General features: G+C 35.1%; 1 protein-coding gene across 2 annotated transcripts; it reads right to left on the bottom strand.

Annotated features, from left to right (window-relative positions):
* Nucleotides 1–1,918: 1,918 nt before the first annotated feature.
* Nucleotides 1,919–13,507, bottom strand: LOC113743019 (uncharacterized). Of its 2 annotated transcripts, none has more exons than XM_027271078.2 (7): nucleotides 13,396–13,507; nucleotides 12,186–12,649; nucleotides 11,123–11,242; nucleotides 10,974–11,027; nucleotides 9,781–9,944; nucleotides 6,711–6,887; nucleotides 1,919–2,498 (listed from the first exon to the last, which is right to left on the bottom strand). In XM_027271078.2, the coding sequence occupies exons 2-7, from the start codon at nucleotides 12,573–12,575 to the stop codon at nucleotides 2,285–2,287; spliced, it is 1,119 nt and encodes a 372-aa protein (XP_027126879.1). In that variant the 5' UTR covers nucleotides 12,576–12,649; nucleotides 13,396–13,507; the 3' UTR covers nucleotides 1,919–2,284. The 2 variants fall into 2 exon arrangements, with proteins under 2 accessions (XP_027126879.1, XP_027126878.1); XM_027271077.2 differs by having other exon boundaries at nucleotides 13,290–13,402.
* Nucleotides 13,508–21,936: the final 8,429 nt, after the last annotated feature.

Here is a 21,936-nt window from a genome sequence, read left to right as displayed (position 1 = left end):
ATCAATCACTTCACACACTCTACTTATCTCTTAACACCCGATAAATTTTACACAGTATCCGGAATTTAATCTTATTGACCGAATTTTTCCAAACTTTTCGCACTAGTGGGTCCCACGTCCATAATATATCCTTAATTTTCTAAAAACTCTCCAATACTAGAAAAATCATCTAAAAACTATAATTACTCATAAAATCCACCAAGAAAATTTTCTTAAGCCAGAAAATGCAGAAAACAAGCAATTAAAGGCGAAAAACCCTAGGAAAATTCTTAGGGCAATACGGGTTCTCACATTGCCCCCTCAACCAAAGTAATATACACTTCCTCCAAAAAAAAGTCAATGATTAGTTTTGCTAACACTATCATAAATATCAACATGATGACAAAATTGCCCATGTTGTAGTGATAAATGGGTTAAAGTATCCTTCTATGTTTTAATTAAGGGATAATTTTAGAAACCTCACTTGAGGTTTCTGATAGATGCACGAACCTCTCTTGAGGCTTTAAAAATTTTTCTAACCTCCTCTAACAAATTTCACTGTTGTTTGATGTCTAATTAAAAAGCATGACTGCAAGTTTTGAAAAGGCACCAAATCAGACACCAAGATAGCGCGTGTTAAAGGCACATGCAATGATAGTTTCAGAAATGGTTTTTTTTTTTTGCAAATTAATTTTACATAAAATTTTGTCATCACTAAAACAAATTCTGGTATTTTAACCTTTTTCCTCATCAAATGATAGTTATTTTGGTAGTTACAATATTTAAAATAATTATTTTGACGGGTCTGTTTAGATACTTAAAAATTAGTTATAGGTAGTTATCTTAACAATTCATAATTAAGTAATAAAAGATTTAAGTAATTTTCATAAGTGTAAGGTTAGAAGTATATAAAATAAAAAAAAGTGTACATAACTGCAATTAAAAAGTTTCTGAGTTGTACTAATACCCCCTGAACTTTAGTACTTGTTTTTCATTTTTTAATGATTTTCAATCTTTTACTAATACAACAACCAAAAGGGCATTTGTTGAATAAAATATCATCTCGCCCATGAAAATATTATTTTAATGCTCGAGGTCAATGAAATTTCTAAAACCTCACGGAGATCAGTGCAACTGTCAAAAATATCAAGGGAGGTTTCTGAAATTATCTCTTTAATTAAATACCCTCTTATTTTTTGGAGTTAATCACAAATCTGCAAAATTTAAATTTACATTCAAATTTAATAATATAATTATTTCATATCATAATAGGTTTTAAATTTATGTTTACAAATCATTGATCGTTATCTTTGATGCATAAATTTTGACAAAGTGCTTCCAAAAAGAACTTTTATCAATGTCAAATGTATTGATTTTTTTAGATGATTCGTTTCTTTTTTCTTCTTTGAGGTCAAAGATTTAAGGTTAATGTTACAAATTTTAAAAGGAATTACGATGGATGATTTAATTTATAAATTAATGTGAACAACATAAATATGAAAGCCGTTAAATTGAAATAAAATTATAAAAAATAATTTAAAGAAATGTTGAAATTAGAGTGAACCCATAAGAAGGTTTTTTTTTTTTTTTTGTCAACAAAACTTGTGAAATTAATTGTATTAGTTTTATACATTATGTTGCAACTAATAAATGACCATACACTATCAAAATAATGTGTATATTTATTTCCGGAGAAGGCAAAGTAAGACTTTTCCTTGAGAACTAAGCGTGCTCCTAGCTAAGGGTAAAATTGGATGAAATGTTCTTTACTTTAACTTCCGTTAGATTAGGGGAGGCAAATTGAGAGGCGACCCGACTAAAAAGCGCGATTAATCCTAAAATAGATATGTGTTGAAGCTAAAAAAAATCCCCAAAATAAAAGGTCTATTTGTACATTCCGTTTATGGAAGCAACCAATTATGCAAGGGTGCTCAAAAAAAGCTTATAAGTTATTCAGGAAGACCTCTTATTTCGTGCTTTAAGTTCATACCACAATACAATTTTGAAACATCAAGAGGTCATACAAGAAAACAGAAAATGATGCTAGTTCATAAGACTAACAAGAATGAATGTAGTTAATCATACAAATATACATTTGACAAAAACCGCAGCCATCTGTATAGAGATTCCACTCCATGAACTGTAGAATGGTATTTCAACAATGAAATGCTAAGATTCTGTTTCATCCCAATGGAGAATCAGTACCGTATGGTTGAAAATGATTGCTGAAGCTTGGATGTTCTATCCATAATTCGCCTGATAGTGGTTTAATGGCAAAGCGTCTGCTGCTGTATTGCCATAAAAATCATGATAATCGGGTATAAAATCTGCTGACCCAAGGGGCTAGCTGGGTAATATCAGGAGTTCTGGCATTCTGGGAATAATAATCGGACCAGTAGCATGGCGAAAGCCTCTCTGCAAACTTGCTGTCATAGTAAATACAAAAGGGTAGCCAGTCTTCGCCTCCATTCATTCTCCTTTTCCTCTCTCGCGGATAACCTAACGGTGCCTGCACGTACCTACATACATGTATGCCAATGGAGGCCCAAATCAGCAATTAGCATCCCACTCATTGTAGTTGGAATCTACTTTTTACTTTACTTCATCTTTTTTCGTTTATTTATTTTCTTAGAGAGGATATCATTTCAAGTTTCAAATAAGGAAATGGACAAGTTTGAATTCGCTAATTGATTGGTTTTACTGGCCTATCTTTAGCACCAATCATTGACACTTCACTAAATTCTTCAAAAAGATGATAGTGGGAAAGCGACGTTTTAATATACTCTTCAATTAACACGAGAGACAATTCATGTTTTAGAATCCCCACTGTCACTATTTTAAGCTTTACATTCAGTAAACATCTGTAGTCAATTCTCACCCAACGTTCCCCTTGATACTCGGTATTTCTAAGAAAGTTCAAAAACCACCCTAAAAGTACCCTGGAGATGATGTTTCATCTCGCACACCAGTTCCCTTGGTTTCCCTCGTCCACACTATACCCCAAGTATATCAAAGAGTAAATTTAAACCTGCAATAACAAATAATCCTAATAAAACAAAATGGTCTGTCCAACCTTAAGTTTTCTCTGCTCAGGTCAGAAAGGAAATATTCTGCTAGGTTCTCATAACGGATCTTAAAGTTTCTTTCCTTTCAAATTTCTCTTCAAATTACACTACGTGGAAAATTTACTGGAATATGGTACATGTTTAAGTAATACTATAATTTCAAATCAGACTATGAAGGGAAACTACTAGTATGCAACATATATTCAAACAAACCAGATCTGCTTTAAATTTCAGAAGACAACTAGGATCTATCAGACGCAAGTTAGTTAAATGAATATCTTGGGGCAACTTCCTCAATTAGCTATAGATCATTTTCCAAAGTTTTTCTCCGGTAACTAGAAAACATTTTCATTCACTTAACTGGATATAGAAAATGTTACAACTTAGTTGCATATGAAAGTTTAAAAACCTTTATACTGATGTTTCAAAGAAAGAAAATAGCTATCATCTTTCCAATTTATTATTTTAAACTCAGCTGGCCAAGAGATGTTGAACCTGCACATTGTATTGTATTTACTACAGCGAACAAGGAGAAACAAGATAATTAATCTGAGACACTAAGTCCACTATTGATTCAAACCATCCCAGATGTTCCCACTTTTAACAAGATTCTGCTAGAAGCTTAGGTTGTTAACTTTTTAATAGATGTATTTGAAACAATGCAAAGAAATAAATTCTAGCATGTATCCCTAGCTCAACCAAACAGCACATATCATCATCATTTGCTACATGTAGAATTCAAAAAATCAAACAGATAAGCTGTGTCTACCGAGCGAACTAATTTACTTAAACAATTACAAAACAGGTACAAGCATATGCAAACGAGAAGAGAAACGCAGTGGAAACCTGTTCAAGATACTTATAATCTCTTTTATATCAGTGTAAGGTGTTTGAAGGCTTTCACATATGTACACTGGAAGTACCAAGAAAATGATTTGAAGGATGAAAGAAAACCATGACAAGAGGAGGAGAAAAGAAAAATTGACCCAGAACGCACATGAAAGGCATTTGGGGATTCAATGAGATAACATAATCATAGACTTTCCAGATGTTTCAATATAACTTTGATGCAAAATACATTACTACCTCTATTATGATTTATTAGAATCTTAAGGTTGAGTGGTACATTAGTGCTTTCTGCAGAGGCTAAACTAGCACCCCTTTAGTCACATTTAGGCATTTCAAATCAACAGAGTGATTTCTGCAGTCATTTCTTGGCGTCCAAACTTTTAAATGCTAAATCAAATTCAGCTTCCTGATTCCTTGTCCTATAGCTTCCCTAATTATTAATTTTCATTAGCTTGGCCTCCAAGTTTTGTTTGCTACAAGTATCAGTTGTAATAGTTTCCTGTACAAATGGCAACAATGATATTAAAGCCAAATTGAATTACAAGCTCAATTTTACATATTTATTTATTTGTTTATTTATTTTAGTATTGATAGCAACCATAATATTGGCAACCTATCATAAAGAAAATGAGGAGGAATTCTTACTCATCTTTCTGCTATGTTCTTAATCCTTCTTGATCACAACCAACAGTTCCCATCAAAGTTCTGATAGAGCTAAATTCACTGATCTTTCTCACACAATTGATCGACGAAGAGCTCCCCTAAACAAGTCCTGCAACAGAACTGCTCTTGTCTAGAGAAAGTTGAGTATTTTAGCCATCTCTCTCTCTCTCTCTCTCCCCTCTTTCCCCCCCTCCCTCCTCCTCTGAGATGCTCATCCATCTTCATCTTTAGTGACACCATTACCAGGAGCTCTACATGCTTATGGGAAATGGAAGACTTGAGAACTCTGTCCCTCTTCCTTCCCATTTCTTCTCCAGCATGACTCCTCTTAAGTTTTATCAAGAATCATAACCCTTGATGCTTGCTTTTCTGTGGGAAATTGCAGAGTGAAGACTGACATGTTGGCTACAGAATGCATTGTAATTGATACATTGGTAACCTTTTGTTAAACCAAGATTGCTTATTTAGTATCATTTTCCTGAACCTTTTGCAATTGGTTTCTAGGCATCACAAATCTGATTTCATTGATTTTGATCAATCTGACTTTCAAGGTCAATGACAGAGCTCAAAGTCAAGTTTGGTTCTTGCTGAATTAGTACCATACCTGAGTACTACTCAAGCTTGGGTTCAGCTCCAATGTTCTTCATGAAAAACTAGTTGAGCAAAAAAAAAAAAGACTACATATACATTTGTGCATTATTAGTCTAATTTAATTTCTTACCAGGTAAAAGTATGTACAAGAGATTCTTTGTGACATTTACATCAAAAAATACCCGAGGAAAAGTTGCTAGCAGACTCCTTACGTGCCTGAGCACCAGGCATTGTCACTGATGCACAACTCATCAAACAAACCTTATGTCTCCAAAACAAATTGCTAATCCCACTAACCAGAATCTCTTTGGAGCCTTTCACTGACATCTCAAGGACTGTCATGACTAACTGCTTAACAAGCAACACAGCCCCCCAATGGCCTAAATTTGCTCATCAGATGCCAGATTAGTAGAGAAAAGTTTCATGCAGAACATGTCATCCTATGCTAGTTTATAAGCGAATATGTCACCTTATGCAGAACGTGTCATACTAGATAGTATTATTGCTGGCTTTTAAGTGAACCCCACACCTTCAGAACAGTATTAAGCTATTCATACCTAACATGCATATAATACTTCTCAACCGCCAGCATTACTTTTCTAACCCCTTGCCAAATCTTAACACTTTGAGTAAATTAATACTCTACTGGAAGGGAAGCCGTTTTTGGAAGCCATCAAAATATGACCAAGCTACGAAGAGTCATTTCACAAATTTAATCCAAATTTGCCATAGTCTCTCTCTCTTTCCACAAGGACATGCATGCAGAATATAGAGAAGTGTGTAGAGATCTACGTGCTTCTACATTTTTTATTTAAGGTAAAAGCATTATGAAAGACTCAGGAGGGGGTTGCAACCTGAATTGTAAAAGACAAAAACCTATCAATGAAGGCATCAATGTGCATGATCAGAAAGATCAGTGCATGTACCAACACACACAAGCATATGCGTCTTTTACATACATATCCATATCTGCATCTGCATTGCACAGACCTCCAACTTGCCTACACATTTAGATGAAGCATATTGCTTGAAATACTTTACAATAAACAAGAAGGATAAACCTTCACTGTGATGTCAACAAATCATTTCCTCTCTGCAGGGTGATTTCTCTTGTCAGAAACACACTGCTCTTTTCCCTGAGATAGGCTGAGACCATTTAAAGTAACCTGATTTTAGTCTTCAGACCCTAAAAATTTATTAAATTTTCTCATTATCAAAGAGTTTCTTCATACGTCTTCGAGCATTCTCTGATTCCATAACAAATTAACCTACGAATTTAACTCCAAATAGTGCTGTTTTCACCTGTGGCTGATAAACATGGTATACAGCTATATAATGCTGCTTACAACCTCCAAAGTCTTAATGCATGATATTATGTCTGATTTTGGACTTCACTATCTTAGAGGTATGTATACTGCTAAAATAACCAAATAAGCTCACTTTTAACTAGATGTATAAAACCCACCAATTAGAGAGGATGAGGACATCTGGAGATATTTGATAAGCAGTGTGATCTGTAGCATCTAAAAGCTCAGCAGTTAATAGAAAGGGACAAAGGATTACCTGATGCCATCAAGCAGAGCATCCCAACAGAAATGAGTATGACCAAAAACATGGCATGCAGATGCAGCACCTTTATTTCCATGTATGGATCTTATTCGGGATTCAAGAAAGTCAGAGCCAATTACTTTTGGAAGCTTAGGATAAAAAAGCATTCTCTTCTCCGGGCATAGCTCCTGCCTGCATCAACAAAACAGTTATTCATCAGTAATGTAAAATATATCCAAGCCATGATCCCAAGTCAATCTGCCAAATCAAAAGCCATGGATTTTTCCAATCTATTAGGTTCTATAGAGAAAATGCAACTCTCTGAATAACATCTCAAGCTTTTACTAAGGTGGAAACACAACATAGTACCACATGACGACCATGAAGCAAGGAATTAATTCAGAGAATCTTAATATAAAGCCAAAAATCTAAGGCTTGAGCATTCATGTCCCCTCATCAAGTCTCTTTCCAGTTTGCTGTTAAACCAAATTCAAGGCTAGTCCTTTCATATTTTTCACTCAAAAGCATACGCACAAATAAATGGATAGAAGCTCTCTGCCTTTGAGTCCAGGCAGCTTTTAGCCAGCCCCTTGCAGATTTACACAAACAAGCTCACCTTTCTTTTACATTTAGTTGTCAACCAACAATCACTTGAAAGCTCCATTGATGCCATTCATGGTACCCTTGCCATTTAGTTCTCCTCTCTGATGCACATACCATTCAATGACCCCATTTGTTTGGCAGGAAAGTGATGTAGATCCGGAATCTCTTTTGCAGTAAATTATTTAGACAGCATGTGAAAGGATACTATCATGAAGAAAATTCTGAGGTGATTATTTCCTTGAAGGGTTCTGCTTTTCTTCTTCACCAAACACATGAAATGAGCACATATTTATGCCTCCAAAATTCATGCATTATATTGCCAGTTTTAGACCACTGGTTACTAGCTTGAGGAATAATAATGGTCTAGGAAACTAAATTGATTTAACAAAACTAAAATGTGAAGGAAATAATCAGACCATTTCCTGATAAAAAATTCTTTAACCTTGGTTTTGCCTGTCCCTTTTACTATCAGGAGATGAGAATAAATCAACACACATTACTTCTGATTCACCAAATTCAGTTTTCCATTGTTGACAAATGCACTTAGATTAGAAAGTCTCTACTAAACAGTTAATGAACATCTATCCTCAACTGGCAAGAAACATAACTCAGGAAAATTTCAAAGAAATGGCATGCATTTTCCTACATTGTTGGCAATGTTCATAGTGGAAAATAGATACACGTGAAAAGAAGGCGAAAACATTTCATAATTTCACAGATTTAGTGGTCTTATGTTATTAATTGGTCCGTGGCTCTAAGTCAATTAGTTGGCTGACAGAGACTGTGTAAACAGCCCTACGAATGTTGGATAACTTTGAGGGCATCAGCTGATCCAGATGGAAGTCATCTAGTTCATCTTTTCCTATGTATGTTATTTGAGCCACTTAAGAAGACACTCATGAAAGCAGAATACAGAGGTGCAGCCTATCTGCTTAAACAGCACCCCAAACAACCCAATACTGTACAAGTTTCATTAAGAAATAATTGATCAATTATCCTATAATCCAAAGTTGAAGGTCAAATAATTCAAAAACATGTTTTAGTGAAATCTTCTTTTGAATCAAGGTGGACTTCTAGAATGAACAAAGGCGGATGAAATTCACAAGGATGCAAGACACCAGAAGTTTGACAATGAAGTAAAAACTCCTTAACAAGTAGAGCATGAAAGTTGAACAAAAATGGAAGAAAAGACAAGAAGAGGAACTCGTCTATAATTTTCACTGCAACAAATGAGAACTAATCAACTTAAGTTAGAATGTTTAAAAAGCATTAGACCTCTAACATGATTTCTTTACCTAGTAATACTTTGGAATACTTTATGTAGGAATTGTTCAGCAGTTACAGATTAATGCCCCTTCTATAAGACTAAGTATTTAGTTAACATGACCATTAAACAGATAAGAACTAACCAGGCAAACAAAAAGAAGAAAAGAACCGACAAAAGAAAGAGGAATCAACATTTGACTTAATCTAATGAAACATTAAGCTCAGAAGAATTTGTTACAATTTCTAAAGATTGAATTTTAAGCATTCCTTTTCCCCTTGTATTGTTTTATGAAACATTGAAAAGGTTAGCCTCCTTACCAAATACTCAACCACACACTGAGCTAAATCAGGCAATGCTGCAAAAAATCATTCAGGGGGCAAAGCAGTGGAAGGTGCTTTTTCTCCTTGATAGAACATAACTGTTGTACCATAAGCATCATCTCACTTCTTTAAAGAGTATTTGAAGATTCACTGAAGAGCAGTATCCTTTTTTTTTTTTAAATACACGTGAGAAGATGACAACTTGTGCATGAGATTTTTTACAGTAATTGATTTTTTTCTGACAATTTGAAGTGATAAACCACAGTTGTTCAAACCATATGGACCATAGATTAACTGCAAGAAAGAAGATGACCAACTCAACTCTGGTCCTTTTGCAGTCTTCACGAATTTCACCTGAATCCTTACCTTCACTTACATCATCACTACAAACAGAAAAGCATGAGCTATCTGCTACAATGAGATAATTGCCTTTATGCTGTTAACATTACTTCACTTAATCTTCCAATGACAAACACTTGAATTTAGATTAATTTGACTGGGAAAAAAGAAAAAGAAAAAGAAATAAGTAACAATAACAAAATGATTCCAATGTTTATATCTTCTCAGGTAACCTTCTTTGAAGATAAAGAAACATATTAATGGGATCCTAAGGTGCATTATAAAAAAATAAAAATAAAGATTCTTTTGTATTGAACAAATGTTAAAGAATGCTAAATGGTGCTGTTCATTTGCTCATAGAATAGGGCAAGACTTACTCCACACAAATACTTATCCATCTTAGAAGGATAATAAGGCGTTTAAATTTAGACTACGCATCAATATTCAGGTTTATAGATACTATATTTACTTTCCTTTGTTTTTTTGGTCAAATTCAAATGAAGTAATGAACCACAAGTAATATAAAGGGATAAGTCTAGCCGAAACAATTACAAACCTCGGAAGAAAGTGAGAGAAAGAAATAATTTGGCTGCATTTGCTTTTGATTTCTTCAACTAAATCGTTGTTCTTATCATTCATGACATCAAAGAAGAGAGCAAGAGAATTCTCGTCATTTGTAAGTTCATTAGCCCATTTGCATGCATGGAAGTCCTTACAAGCCTGTAAATGTTAGGAATTAGCTTATAAAAAACAGAAAAACGCATTGATTGTTACAGTCCACATAAAATGACAGTTGAAATGAAAATTCCTCCTTCATGTCAAGGAGACATACTATCAGATGCAGGACAAATTAAGCACCATCAAGGAGTTTGGAAATGATGATCAGCCGGACAATTAGCTTAACTAGACCCTAGTTGTAGATAGAGATAAGACTGCAAAAAATTGTCTAGCTTACATATGTCTTTTAAGTTCTGGAACTTTCAAAGGTGCCAGTTAAATTGGCCCCCTAATTAAGGTCTTCTCCTGATTTTCCCTGGAAATCAAAACCTCGATGATAGACTAAAGTCATACTTCTTTTTCTTGGGTTTTGTCTAAGCCACTATGCTAATATTCTGTAAAAGTGAAAAAATATACAAGGCCATCAAGGGGGCAGAATGTGGCAAATCAGAAAATGATCACTAGAAATCAGTGTACTGTAAAGGGGGCATAAAATTGCAAAGAAGGAACCAGTCACCAAAATGAGTGTAGCATAGGGTAAGAGCAAGTTGGGCATACAACAACAAAGTTGGATTCAAGATTTCAAAGTATTAATTAGAAATCTAGGAAAATAACACACCTAATCCAGAAAGTTGGGTTATTAAGACACTGCATTTACATTTCTTTATGCATTTCAGTACCACCTCTTATCTAAATGTACAAGATGACCAAAAGACAAGCCCTTTTGCAGAAAGATGGTGCATTTCCTTCTTTAACTTCATGGTCAAAAATGGCAGAATTAAATTCTTGTTCCTAGACAAACAGGAGTATCTTTTCTGTTTTCTACAGCCTAAACCTTGAAGGGGCATGGATGGAAGGAGAGGCAAGCAAGGGAGCAACGCATTGACCTGGTAAACAAATTCATTTCCATAGAATACAATTTGCATAATCAATCAAGTGCACCTAAGTCTCAATGCAAATCAAAGATTTAGTTAGTTAAAATGTCAAATCAAAGATGTTAAAATCCTTACAAGGAGAAAGAAAGTGAATCACCATCTCCAAGGACGGAATCCGAAAGCCAGGTATGTCCAGTTCTTTATCAAAACTCTGCGAGAAAGCAAATGAATTTATGGCTAAATGTAACAACTAAGATGAATAATGTACAATCTCAATGTAGCAATTTAATCAAACTGTAAGTTTACCTCATGGTACCATGAAAACAGGGGTATAATTCCCAGAACATTAAGTATTACAGGTTTTGTTTCTACTCCAATCTTTTGACAAGCATCCAGTAATTTGTCCAGCTTTTCAAGAGAATCAAACTGATAGGTGGGAAGCATAACAAAAAAAAAATGTAATTTCACAAGTTGGCATTGTAAAACACATTTAGGTGCAAGCTAATATAGAGCAATAACTTTTTTTAATATAGAGCAATACTTTGTATCCATAAAATAACGTAAATATTGACCAATTATTTCTCACAAAGCACAGTGTCATATTTTCATATATCTTGGATGCAAGGCTTGAAGTATGACAGAGTTGGACAAAAATACATCCTGAAACTCAAATGAAATTGAAAATTCCCGTGAGGATCATCTCGTATCCTTCAGTTGGTAAGAGTTCAATGATTGATGTAAACTTTCCCTAACTTATGATTTTTAAGTTTTTAACTCAATGACAATACCAATTTTAACAACTCGTGATGGCCCTGGGTCTTCTGAGGAGCAAATTGAAACTCATGCACTGAAAACAATAAATGAATCCTTATAAGTGGAAGTATGAGGAGAACTAATAAAATCACATGCTCAAATGATCCCATACATAATATTGAAATGGTTAAGTGTCTTCTCCTTTTTCATTAAGCATGGCCTACTACATGTTAAAAGTTTATTGGCTGCCCATCACAATTTGCAAACCAATGTTCTATTCTCAGTAACAAGAAACGCAAAAAAGTTTTGGGTCTAGAGTCCAGAGTGGGCTATAGCTCAATTACCTTCCCATGAAATGCTCTCATTAGCCTATCTTTTGAAAGGATTTGCATAAAAAAGGAGTTCCCATTTTCTAGAAAACAGGTTTGGTGTTTGAAACTGAAGCGAGTGATGTAAACTAATTAAGGGCACCATCCAATGAATGAAGTTCAAATATCTCTCAAAGTAATGAGCTATGCCAAGTCAAGATCACATCCCAATCTTTACTCCCTATAAATGCATAAACTGATAAAAGTCATATTTGCATTGCCAAATATACACAGTAAACACTACTTACATATCTATGATCCTCCTGGCGGCACCAAAGATCATGGTTTCCAGGTACATAAAACACATGTTCAAACCTATCCTTCAAAAGGGACATGGTTAACATGAAATTCATGTACGTCTCAGCTACATCTCCAGCAACAAGGAGGACGTCATTCTTGTACCTCTTCTTTGATAAATCTCTCACCCATGTCATGTTCTCAGAGTAGTCCGTATGCAAGTCAGACACTATGAAAACACGCAATCCATTAGCCTCTGTATTGGTAGAAGGCAAAATCTGAGGCCTGAAAACACATGCTGATCTAAATGCTGGTCGTCGACAATAATTCCTGGTATTCACTTGCTTGGGACTTGGTTTTTGAGGAAAACTCAAGAAATAAGGAACCAAGCACAGTACCATTTCTTCAATTACACGTAATAATAGTCGAATCCAAGTACCAGACAGCTTGATATGATCAAGGCCTCTCAATTATCCTACATGAGGAAAGAAAATTGATCAATGCTGTTACTGAAGCACAAATTCACGGCACCAGTTAAATACAATACCAGAGAAACATTAAGTATAACTAAAAGGCACTAAAGAGAAAACTTTTAGCAATATTTCCTTTACATATTTCTCGATTACCTTTTTATCTTGCATAAATCATATTACTACCATATAACTAAAAGGCATCGAAGAGAGAAAAATTTTAGCAATATTTCTTTGACATATTTCTTGATTATCTTTTTATCTCACACATACTACCATATAACTAGAAGACATCGAAGAGAGCAAAATTTTAGCAATATTCCATTGACATATTTCCTGATTACCTATTATATGACATACATCACATTACTTCAATATATTTTTCTACAAAAGCTTAAAAAAATTGCAAATCCAAACAGCACAAAAATTTCTGATATGGGTATGCCTGGAGACCTAACGCATAAAATATAATGCAAAACACAAAATTGCTGTTCCTACAAGCAAAATAATTTACACAATGAAAAGCTAATAAAATGCAGATTAACAATATACAGTAATTTACATCAGAAAGTAAGATTTTCAGGAAGTAATGGAACAATGCTCAAAAAAGTAAAAGGAAAAATGGAAAAAGGAAAGAAACAGAACCAAGATAGACTGTCCAGACAAGAAAAGGGAGGGCGGAGGGTTGGGAGAACATGAATTTTTGAGCAAATTTAAACAGGAAAGAGAACGAGAGAGCTTGAATTCGTACGTCATTGCAGCTTCAGGGCGGAGGGCGAAGCCCTTGTAATACATCTATACGGAATTATCGGGTTAATTACATTTACCTCCACTGAGGTTTGCCCAAACTACATATCTTACCTTGAGATTTAACTGTATTGCAAGAAGGTCCCCCACATGAAAACACCTCTAACAAATAGCCCCTGCTATTTACTTTATTAAGGTTGACTATTAAATAAATAATGATGTCAGCGTGATTTTATCTATGAAAGTCCTACTTTACCCCTAATACTCCCGTCATCCACTCTTTTCCTTTTTCTTTTCAACATATATAGAATAAGAGCTGAAGGCCTCTTGTGATCTGGAATGGTTTTCGTCGTCCTCTCACGTGCCTCACATGTGAGTCACCAGCCTTTTTTTTTTTTTGCGCGGTGCGCCAGACATCTGCATATACTTCCTCTCTAGGGTTTTCTTAAATTTCCTCCGCTACCGTCGCTTTCTCTCTTCTCCCCTTCTCTCCTTCACCTCACCTTTAACCTCAGAAGCTAAACCCATCCCAATACCAACAGATTACTCGCGCGGTGCTGCAGTTTCACTACTGTTGGAATAAGAGCCGAAGAGCCCTTTAGCTCTGATTTCATCTTCTCCTCAGAAGCTCGGCCGATTCTACTTCGTTTCCTCCCCTCCAAATCGTTGAATCTCTCCTTTCTTCTTCATTCTCTTTTATTTTTTCTCCTTTCTTCTTTTCTATCTCGTCTTTCTCTGTTCTTTCTTTTCTCCTATTGTAGATGGATTTAAGCTGTTTTCTTCTCCATTCTCCTCTTTCTTCTCTTCGCCGCTCCTTGGTCAGATCTTTCCCTCTGTCTCTTGCTCTCAAAATCTTTATCATCTCTCCTCCTTCTTTCCTTCTCATTCTTTGACTTCATTCTTAAATATTACTTTCACCTTTTTATTGTTTTTCTTTTTTCTTTATTTTTTTTGCCCGATTAATCGACTGATACCATGAGAGCTGCATATTTCTTTTCAAAAATCATTTGTAGCTTCAAACCTGGTAAACGAAATCGCGGCTACCATAGTCGGCCATACACAAAGTAGGTAACTCGATGGTGGTCTTTTCCACTGATATTTTTTTCTCCCGTTCCTTGGCTCCTTGGTTGGGAGACTACTGTTTTTTGTCTTGCTTTTCTGATTGCAACTGGAGAACTAATGTGGATTACTTTTGATTTCTTGATTTTTATTTTTCAGTCTCAGATAGAACTAGAAGTGAAGCGTCAACCGCCGCTTCCTCTCTATTGTTACAGGTACTACCTTGATTTTTCTGCTACTTTCCCTTCATTGGTGATTTTTTTTCTTTCTTTTCTATTAAAACTTTGGTTACATTGATGTTTTGTCTTGTTTTATCTAGAATGCAACTAGAGTGTAGATCTGTAGATCTTTCAATTTATGCACTCTTATTTTTCGTCTGAGAAAGAGCTACAAGCACTAAAGCATCTTCTATCCATTAAGGTACTACCTTCATTATTTTGTTATTTTCTCTCTATTGTTGTTTATTTTCCTTCCATGTTTGAGCTATTGTGGTGTTGCTGTTTTTTGCACTTCTCAACTGTTCTTTGTGCTTGTTTCATGGCTGTTTGTATTGATTTTTACCCTTTGGAATTTTTTGTTGGATTTTTACCCAGTAAAATCCTTTCTGTTATGGCATTTTTTTCCTCCTATAATTTTTTTGTTTTCCTTTCTTTTAAGCTCTTTTTGCTTGTTTCATGTGCTATTTGGGTTATTTTTTAGTTCTAGGATACCACCCTAAAAAAGGCAAAAAAAATAAAGAAATACCCGTGACTTGGATTTCCTGCTGGAATACATATTTTGTCTTCCTACCTTAGATTGGCTCTATATTCATGTTTTTCTCCTCCTCTGTTAAAACTTGTTTGATGCTAATGGTTGTCGTATTTTGTTGTGCAAGCAATTTTTTCATTGCTTTTAGGAAACTGGTTTGTGATTTCTTTGGTGGTTGTTTTCCATTAACAATTTTTTTTGTGTTGCAGCTATTGCACATTTTTCTTGTGTCATGTTTGATCATTTTTTTTGAGTTGCTATCAGGCTTGTGATGCTTTTTCGTCAGTGCTGTTGGAAATTTTTTCCCTTCTGTTATGCCTTTTACTAATCAGTTTATGGTTGCATTACTAATACTGTTGTATTGTACAATTTGTAAGTTTTGCATTCAGATCATATTTAGAGTAATAAGTTTTGCATTCAGATCATAAGTCAATTTTGGAAAGAATAATTTTTGCATCAAATCATATGTGAGGCTACAATTTGTAAAGATTAGAATAATAATTTTTCATACCAAGTGTATATCTCAGTCCATAACTTTTCATGATTACAAAACAACTGGATGTCACTAATATTCTTTGAAGAGATTATTTCAGGAAATTAGAACAAAAACAAGGTCAAAGACTTGAAGCCAAAACAGGATCAAAAGATTGGCAAATTGCTGAAATAGCTGTCGGACACACAAAAGAACCATATCGGACGGCTGACAACCATTGAGTAACTTCGGACGCATGAAGAACTCATACTCGGACGTCTGAAGATAATAAACCAAGTCTTCTATGATCATTGACCTCGATCGGACACTCAATACCTCAGTACTGGATGTCCGACAAACATTGCGGTACTTCAGACGCAATACACTGTGAGTACCGGACGTCCGAAAGAAATAAGGAAGGATCTGCAAAGTTTACATCTTACCTTCGGACGTATATTGTGAAAGGACCAGACGTCCTAAGAATCTCAAGAAGATGTCCTGAACTCACTGTCTTCGTTCGGACGCAGAAAATCAAAGTACCGGACGTCCGACACCACCAACGGCTAGTTGACTCTTCAACTGCCCTCTATTCGTTGACAGCATTAATTGAAGACATTTTGGTCTCCTATAAATAGTGAATAGTCAACTACTTCAGGATTAATGTTTACACTTTAAGTTTACATCAGATCTTGAGTGATTCAAGTGCAAGAATACTCCAAAAAGAATAATTGTACTCTTAGTTGTGTAATCTTCATTTAGCTTTTCAAGTGTAATTCAGTTTCTTTAATAGTGCAGCCTTGTCAGGGTTATCCGAGTGATTGTAAAATTTTCTTGCTTGATCAAGTGAGACTTGAGGCAAGGAGGAAGTGATCCTTCCTTTGTACACAAGAGATTGGTTGTAAATTGATCAACTTGAAGAAATTTGGTATATAAAGTGATATTCAAACTTAAGTCAAGTTTGAAACTTGATTTGCCTTTCTATCCCTTTACTTACTGTTTTGCAATATATATTGCTTATTTCTTCTACTCACAAATCACCTGTGCTAGTCCGTTAATTGTTTCTTTGTGAGGACCTTTAGGAAAAGAAAGCAAGCTCTAGAAAAAGTGACTCATATTTCGCTAGTTTTTAAAGAACCTAATTCACCCCCCTCTTAGGTTGTCTTCGATCCTTACAATTGGTATCAGAATTTGGTCTCCTAGAGATTAAACTCAATCGGCTTGGGAATAAAAATGACAACCAACAATGTCATGTTCTTTGAGGGATAATCTGTCACTAGACCTCCAATATTCAATGGGTCAAACTATGTGAGTTGGAAGGAGAGGATGATCACTTTCTTACAATCTATTGATATTGAGTTATGGTTTATTGTTAATGAGGGTCCATATGATGCTTCTATTATTGATGATAATACTCATAAGCCGAGACCAAAAACAAGAAGTGAGTTGACTGCTGAAGATAGAACTCATCTTGCTCTAAATGCCAAGGCTATGAATGTATTATATAGTGCTCTAGATTCAAATGAGTCCATTAGAGTCAAAAGTTGCAGATCTGCAAAAGAAATTTGGGACAAACTTAGAGAAATCTATGAAGGAAGCGAGAATGTGAGAGAACAAAAGAAGTTCATTCTGGTCACTAAATATGAATCCTTTATGATGGAACCTCATGAAAATATTGACAAGATGTACTGCAGATTCAATGATCTTGTCAAGGATTTAGAAGTGCTTGAGAAGAACTACTCTCTACGTGAGAAAAATAGAAAAATTCTGAATGCCTTATCAAAGGATTGGGAGAGTAAAGTGACTGCTATAAAGGCAGCTAAGCATCTAAATACCCTACCTATTGAATCTCTTATTAATTCTCTAACCTCTTATGAGTAGAAACTCAAATCCAAGGTGCATGAAGAAGAAGACACAAAGGTGAGGAGGAGTATTGCTTTGAAACCTTCACAAGATGAAGATGATACAGCCTCCTTGAATGGAGAAGACATGGAAGGTGATGACAGTGACATTGCACTCTGTAGACAATGGAATTTTAATTAAATTCTAAAAATTACCATTGGTCTATAAATTATTTTTGTGGCTTATTTCTATCCAATCGGGTATTGCCACATGTCATGTACACTTGGAAAATTTGGTTATTAAATGGCCAATTATATTTCTCCACGTGTCAAGGTGAGGTGTTCCAAATTTATTCAAATTGCAGGGATATCTCCACCAACCAATTCATATCATATCACATGTCTATTGGATGGACATTTAAATATTTATTTCTTATTAAAGAGATAATATTTAGAGTCGTTTGATCCATATATATCTCTTATATACTGCAATGGTCTGTCCAATCAGACGGCGCCACGTCACTTGTCCCCACAGGCTTGGCCAATCGGGAAATTACCTATCTCTTTATTGATAAATATAAAATGAAGAGATAATATTTGACTGGCACAGTCCTAATATGACTGCACGTCTTGCAAGACAAGTAAAGTAGTACACAGGTTCTCAACCTCTACCTCTTGCTACAACTATAAATAGAGGTCTCTCAACCAAATCAAGGGGACAGACAGAGACACACCAGGAGGTATCTCATACACTCAAGTATTGAAGCTCCAAGCTACGAAGGCCTGGGTTTCTAAGCTCCTCAAGTCTTCCGCATATCAAGACTTGAGCCTTCAAATATTCTCAAGTTCTTCAAATCTTCCATATCAAGATTTGAAAGAATCGGTGGTTGATCCGAGAACAAGCTGCGAAGCCCTTGGATTGGTGTTCGAGGAGAAGAATCGAAGGAAACTCTCCATAAGTTCGAGAAACTTCCAGAGATTGAACCCGCATATTTTTCTAATTTTATATATTACATATTTGTCGTGTATTTCTTTTTCTTGTCGTTTTGCAGATTTGAAATTTTTATCGCGTACATACTCATCACAAGAGACTTCAAAAGAATACTCAACAAGAGGAGATTCAGAAAAGGTGGTCCAAGCAATTCCTTCCCAAATCAGTCCAACAACTTGAGAAATAAGGGAAAACTAGAGTTTAACAAAAAGCAAACAGATAAATGCTTTGAATGTGGGCAACCTGGACACTATGCAAATGAGTGTCCAATAAGAAGGAAGAAGGAGAGCAAGATTGAAAGAAAACCAAGATTCAATAATTTTCAGATTACCTAGAATGACTACAATTCAGAAGGTGAAGTCGAAGAAGAAGAGGAATCTGCCCAAGTGGCCTTCATGGCCATTGGTGATGAAGAGGTGAACGTGGTAAACACTGTTAAAGAATCAAAATGGTTCATAGATAGTGGATGCTCAAGACATATGACCGGTGATGCATCACAGTTCATCAAGCTCAAGCCAAAAGCAAGTGGAAAGGTAACTTTTGGAGATGATAATAAAGCCAAAACTGTTGGAATTAGTGATGTTGGTAAGAATGGTCAAACTTTTGTTCATAATGTCCTTTTAGTTGACAACTTGAACTATAACTTGCTAAGTGTTAGCCAATTATGTGATAGAAACCTGTTTGTGTTATTTAAAAAACATGAATGCCTTGTTCTTGACTCAAAATTCAATATTGTTTTCAAAGGAAAAAGAGTTAATGACATTTATGTAGTTATCCTCGAAAAAATTGATTCTTCAACCCTTAGTTGTCTCAAGGTAGCAAATGAGGATCCTTGGTTGTGGCACAGAAGACTCTGTCATTTTAATATGGATTTGCTAAAAGAGATTTCCAAAAAGGATCTGGTTAAAGGGCTTCCAAAACTCAACTTTAGTAAAGACCGTATCTGTGATACGTGCCAATTTGGAAAACAAGTCAAGGTATCTTTCAAACCCAAGAAATATATTTCTACTACAAAATCCTTAGAACTCTTACATCTTGATCTTTTTGGTCCTACTCAAATCACAAGTCTAGGTGGTAAAAGATTTTGCTTTGTTGTTGTTGATGACTATTCTAGATACACTTTGGTGATGTTTCTTGCACATAAAGATGATGCTTTCAAAAACTTTATTTCACTGTTTGGTAAGGTTCAGAATCCGATTGGTTTGAAAATCATAAAAATTCAAAGTGACAACGACACAGAATTTCATTTTTGTGGCTTTTCAGAATTTTGTGACACAAATGGCATTACACATGAGTTTTCTATTGCTAGAGTTCCCCAGCAAAATGGAGTGGTTGAACGGAAAAATAGAACTCTTCAAGAGACTGCTAGAACCATGCTTAGTGAATGCAATTTACCAAAGTACTTTTGGGCTGAAACTATAAACACTGCTTGCTATACCATGAACAGAGTTTTTTTAAGACCAATCTTGAACAAAACTTCGTATGAGTTGTTGTTTGATAAAAAGCCTGTTGTTGGTTATTTTAAAGTTTTTGGTTACAAATGCTTCATTCTAAACATCAAGGAGTATCTTGGTAAGTTTGATAAAAAATCTGATGAGGGGATCTTTTTGGAATACTGTGAAAATAAGAGAGACTTTAGAGTTTATAATCGTAGAACTCTGGTTATAGAGGAAGCTATAAATATCACTTTTGATGAATCATTTGCACCTGTAACTAGGTTAGAATCTATTAGAATGTTTTTGGCTTTTGCATGTTTCAAGAATTTTAAGTTATTTCAAATGGATGTTAAAAGTACTTTCTTAAATGGTTTTATAAATCAAGAAGTTTATGTTGATTAACCTCCTAGTTTTGAAAATGAAATTTATCCAAATCATGTTTTTAAACTCTCAAAAGCTTTATATGGATTAAAACAAGGTCCAAGAGCATGGTATGAACGTTTGAGTGATTTTTTGATTGAAAATGGCTTCAAAAGAGGTATAGTAGATACTACTCTTTTCACTAAACAAAGTTCACGCGATTTTCTAATTGTACAAATATATGTGGATGATATTATATTTGGTGCTACTAATGAGAGACTGTGTAAGGATTTCTCCAAAATCATGCAAAAAGAATTTGAAATGAGCATGATGGGAGAATTAAATTTCTTCCTTGGACTCCAAGTGACATAAACTCAAGATGGAACATTCATCAATCAAACCAAATACACCAAGGAACTGCTGAAAAGATTTGGAATGGAGGACTCAAAACAAGTTGGAACACCCATGTGCACATCTACCAATCTTGATAAAGATGAAAAAGGTACAAGAGTTGATGAAAAGAAGTATAGAGGTATGATTGGTAGTTTACTTTACTTAACAGCTAGTAGGCCTGATATCATGTTTGTTGTGTGCTTGTGTGCTCGTTTTCAGTCTTGTCTAACGGAATCACATTTAAATGCGGTAAAAAGAATCTTTAGATATTTAAAAGGAACTTTGAATTTTGGCCTTTGGTATCCTAAGTGTCATGAACTTCCCTTGTGTGGATCTCTGATACTGATTTTGGTGGCTGTAGAGTGGATAGAAAAAGTACAACTGGTATATGTAACTTCCTTGGAAATTGCTTAGTATCCTGGTTCAGCAAGAAACAATATGCTATTTTATTATCTACAACCAAAACAGAATATGTTGCTGCTGGTACTTGTTGTGCTCAATTGCTGTGGATGAAAAACAGATTGAATGATTTTGATTTAGTATATAATTGTGTGCCTATATTTTGTGACAACACTAGTGCCATCAATTTGATAAAAAATCCCATTCAACATTTTAGGACCAAACACATAGACATTAAGCATCACTTTATTCGCGATCTTGTCCACAAGGGTGAAATTTATGTTCAATATATTTGTTCTAAAGATCAGATTGCTGATATTCTCACCAAAGCCCTTCTACTGGATCAATTTGTGTATCTGAGAACAAAACTGGGAGTTTCAGAAAAAATTCTCTAAGTTTCTTCTTGGTCACTCTTTATCGGATGTCCGATGGATTAGAATGGACGTCCGACAGTGTTCTTCATCCCTTTCTCTAAAAAAATTTGGGTTCGGACGGTTGCGTCGGACGCGCCACTTCGTTCGGCCGTCCGACACTAAAAAATTGCTTCATATAAGGAAGTCACCTACCTCATTAAATTCATTTACTTTCTTAGTCTCAGATACAACCCTTCAGTTTTCTCTCAAAATTCAAAATTCAAATTACTCTCTCCTCTAATCAAGTTCCAAGAAATTGATTTAATCGACACAACCACACTCCTATTGCCCGTTATCTGGTCATAATAATCTTTTCCAACTTCCAACTGCCTCATAATTTTCAATTCGCATCCGAAACCCTAAGTTCTCAAAACTTACTCCTTGTGGTTGGTTCATGCATCAACAATAGTTCATATTGCATTCTTCACTCTGCACCA

Source organism: Coffea arabica, chromosome 4e (assembly GCF_036785885.1).
Source record: "Coffea arabica cultivar ET-39 chromosome 4e, Coffea Arabica ET-39 HiFi, whole genome shotgun sequence".
Taxonomy (NCBI): Eukaryota; Viridiplantae; Streptophyta; class Magnoliopsida; order Gentianales; family Rubiaceae; genus Coffea; species Coffea arabica.
This window is presented reverse-complemented; position numbering and strand designations above follow the sequence as displayed.

Coding starts and splice junctions, on each gene's coding strand:
- LOC113743019 (XM_027271078.2), bottom strand. CDS start 12,575: ATGGTACTGTGCTTGGTTCCTTATTTCTTGAGTTTTCCTCAAAAACCA. Junction 11,028..11,122: donor TGTTTTCATGGTACCATGAG/GTAAACTTACAG, acceptor GCTTTCTCGCAG/AGTTTTGATAAAGAACTGGA. Junction 9,945..10,973: donor GGATTCCGTCCTTGGAGATG/GTGATTCACTTT, acceptor TAACATTTACAG/GCTTGTAAGGACTTCCATGC.